General features: G+C 43.9%; 1 protein-coding gene across 1 annotated transcript in view; it reads right to left on the minus strand.

Moving 5' to 3' along the window:
* Nucleotides 1-832, minus strand: part of LOC135530796 (girdin-like) — a gene marked incomplete at its 5' end in the record, with an annotated part of 15369 nt that extends 14537 nt beyond the window's left edge. Inside the window, one exon of the mRNA XM_064958976.1 lies at nt 1-832. This exon is cut by the window's left edge and continues 65 nt beyond it. Within this exon, the coding sequence (XP_064815048.1) occupies nt 1-832 (832 nt within the window).
* Between the last annotated feature and the right edge of the window lie 3392 nt (nt 833-4224).

A 4224-nucleotide genomic window follows, 5' to 3' on the forward strand; every position in this document is an offset into this window, starting at 1 on the left:
CCAGTAGCACCAGTCTCTGCTCAGCCTCCCAGGCTTTCCTGCTCTGTTCCCCCAGCTTGGAGCGCAGGTCCTGGGCTACAGACGCCTGCCTGTCAGCCTGCTCCAGGGCCTGCTGGAGCTCAGAGGCCAGGCGCTCCACGTCAGGCCCAGGGAACAAACACACGGCTTTTTCCACTGACTTTTCCTTCTCTTCTCCATACTTTGTTTTTGGCAGTTTCTCTTCTTCAGTGGCTGGGTTGGGGTCTTCTATCTCTTCCTGGTTAATGTCTGCCTTCCCAAGATCTTCTTCCTTGTCATTTTTTACATGTTGTATCTCTCTTTCTCTCCCGATCTCCTTCTCACCTTCTTCTTCTCTCTTTTTAGGTTTCAGAACCTGATCGTCTAGTTGCACCTCTCTCGCTTCAGGATGGAGCAACTCTGCCCCAACTCCAGCTTCTCTTTGGGTTCTGATGATGTTGACTCCCCTCTCACTGTCCAACCCTCTCCGGGCAGTACCCTCCCCTTCTCCTCTGGAGGACTCAGAACCTTGGACTCCCCTCTCTCCCCTCTCATCCTTCTGTCCCCTCTTCTCCTTCTCTCCCCTCTCATCCTTCTCTCCCCTCTTCTCCTTCTCTCCCCTCTCCTCCTTCTCTCCCCTCTCCTCCTTCTCTCCCCTCTCCTCCTTCTCTCCCCTCTCCTCCTTCTCTCCCCTCTCCTCCTTCTCTCCTTTCTCACGTTCTTCCTCAATACTTTGATGCTTTGTCAACAGCAGTTCCAGGCACTTTTTCAAAGTGGCATTTTCGTTAATGACATTCTGAAACTGAGAGTGAGGAGGAAGGTAGACAATGACAAGAACAGTTCATGTGTCAGACAACACAAGGAGGACACATCTAGATACTTGTCAGACAACACAGTGAGGTTGAAACTAGATACATGTCAGACAACACAGTGAGGTTGAAACTAGATACATGTCAGACAACACAGCGAGGTCACATCTAGATACATGTCAGACAACACAGTGAGGTCACATCTAGATTCATGTCAGACAACACAGTGAGGTCACATCTAGATACATGTCAGACAACACAGTGAGGTCACATCTAGATACATGTCAGACAACACAGTGAGGTTGAAACTAGATACATGTCAGACAACACAGTGAGGTTGAAACTAGATACATGTCAGACAACACAGTGAGGTTGAAACTAGATACATGTCAGACAACACAGTGAGGTTGAAACTAGATACATGTCAGACAACACAGTGAGGTTGAAACTAGATACATGTCAGACAACACAGTGAGGTCACATCTAGATACATGTCAGACAACACAGTGAGGTTGAAACTAGATACATGTCAGACAACACAGTGAGGTCACATCTAGATACATGTCAGACAACACAGTGAGGTTGAAACTAGATTCATGTCAGACAACACAGTGAGGTCACATCTAGATACATGTCAGACAACACAGTGAGGTCACATATAGATTCATGTCAGACAACACAGTGAGGTCACATCTAGATTCATGTCAGACAACACAGTGAGGTCACATCTAGATTCATGTCAGACAACACAGTGAGGTCGCATCTAGATTCATGTCAGACAACACAGTGAGGTCACATCTAGATACATGTCAGACAACACAGTGAGGTCACATCTAGATACATGTCAGACAACACAGTGAGGTCACATCTAGATACATGTCAGACAACACAGTGAGGTCACATCTAGATACATGTCAGACAACACAGTGAGGTTGAAACCAGATACATGTCAGACAACACAGTGAGGTTGAAACCAGATACATGTCAGACAACACAGTGAGGTTGAAACTAGATTCATGTCAGACAACACAGTGAGGTCACATCTAGATACATGTCAGACAACACAGTGAGGTCACATCTAGATACATGTCAGACAACACAGTGAGGTTGAAACTAGATACATGTCAGACAACACAGTGAGGTTGAAACTAGATACATGTCAGACAACACAGTGAGGTCACATATAGATTCATGTCAGACAACACAGTGAGGTCACATCTAGATTCATGTCAGACAACACAGTGAGGTCACATCTAGATTCATGTCAGACAACACAGTGAGGTCACATCTAGATTCATGTCAGACAACACAGTGAGGTTGAAACTAGATACATGTCAGACAACACAGTGAGGTTGAAACTAAATACATGTCAGACAACACAGTGAGGTCACATCTAGATTCATGTCAGACAACACAGTGAGGTCGCATCTAGATTCATGTCAGACAACACAGTGAGGTTGAAACCAGATACATGTCAGACAACACAGTGAGGTTGAAACCAGATACATGTCAGACAACACAGTGAGGTTGAAACTAGATACATGTCAGACAACACAGTGAGGTCACATCTAGATACATGTCAGACAACACAGTGAGGTCACATCTAGATTCATGTCAGACAACACAGTGAGGTTGAAACTAGATACATGTCAGACAACACAGTGAGGTCACATCTAGATTCATGTCAGACAACACAGTGAGGTTGAAACCAGATACATGTCAGACAACACAGTGAGGTTGAAACTAGATACATGTCAGACAACACAGTGAGGTTGAAACTAGATTCATGTCAGACAACACAGTGAGGTCACATCTAGATACATGTCAGACAACACAGTGAGGTCACATCTAGATACATGTCAGACAACACAGTGAGGTCACATCTAGATTCATGTCAGACAACACAGTGAGGTCACATCTAGATACATGTCAGACAACACAGTGAGGTCACATCTAGATTCATGTCAGACAACACAGTGAGGTCACATCTAGATTCATGTCAGACAACACAGTGAGGTCACATCTAGATACATGTCAGACAACACAGTGAGGTCACATCTAGATACATGTCAGACAACACAGTGAGGTTGAAACCAGATACATGTCAGACAACACAGTGAGGTTGAAACTAGATACATGTCAGACAACACAGTGAGGTCACATCTAGATACATGTCAGACAACACAGTGAGGTTGAAACTAGATACATGTCAGACAACACAGTGAGGTCACATCTAGATTCATGTCAGACAACACAGTGAGGTCACATCTAGATTCATGTCAGACAACACAGTGAGGTCACATCTAGATACATGTCAGACAACACAGTGAGGTCACATCTAGATACATGTCAGACAACACAGTGAGGTTGAAACCAGATACATGTCAGACAACACAGTGAGGTTGAAACTAGATACATGTCAGACAACACAGTGAGGTTCAAACTAGATACATGTCAGACAACACAGTGAGGTTCAAACTAGATACATGTCAGACAACACAGTGAGGTCACATCTAGATACATGTCAGACAACACAGAGAGGTTCAAACTAGATACATGTCAGACAACACAGTGAGGTTCAAACTATATACATGTCAGACAACACAGTGAGGTCACATCTAGATACATGTCAGACAACACAGTGAGGTCACATCTAGATACATGTCAGACAACACAGTGAGGTTCAAACTAGATACATGTCAGACAACACAGTGAGGTTCAAACTAGATACATGTCAGACAACACAGTGAGGTTGAAACTAGATACATGTCAGACAACACAGTGAGGTCACATCTAGATACATGTCAGACAACACAGTGAGGTTGAAACTAGATACATGTCAGACAACACAGTGAGGTTGAAACTAGATACATGTCAGACAACACAGTGAGGTTGAAACTAGATACATGTCAGACAACACAGTGAGGTCACATCTAGATACATGTCAGACAACACAGTGAGGTCACATCTAGATACATGTCAGACAACACAGTGAGGTCACATCTAGATACATATCAGACAACACAGTGAGGTCACATCTAGATACATGTCAGACAACACAGTGAGGTCACATCTAGATACATGTCAGACAACACAGTGAGGTTGAAACCAGATACATGTCAGACAACACAGTGAGGTTGAAACTAGATACATGTCAGACAACACAGTGAGGTTGAAACTAGATACATGTCAGACAACACAGTGAGGTCACATCTAGATACATGTCAGACAACACAGTGAGGTCACATCTAGATACATGTCAGACAACACAGTGAGGTCACATCTAGATACATGTCAGACAACACAGTGAGGTCACATCTAGATTCATGTCAGACAACACAGTGAGGTTGAAACTAGATACATGTCAGACAACACAGTGAGGTCACATCTAGATACATGTCAGACAACACAGTGAGGT

Source organism: Oncorhynchus masou, unplaced genomic scaffold, assembly GCF_036934945.1.
Source record: "Oncorhynchus masou masou isolate Uvic2021 unplaced genomic scaffold, UVic_Omas_1.1 unplaced_scaffold_1423, whole genome shotgun sequence".
Classification (NCBI taxonomy): domain Eukaryota; kingdom Metazoa; phylum Chordata; class Actinopteri; order Salmoniformes; family Salmonidae; genus Oncorhynchus; species Oncorhynchus masou.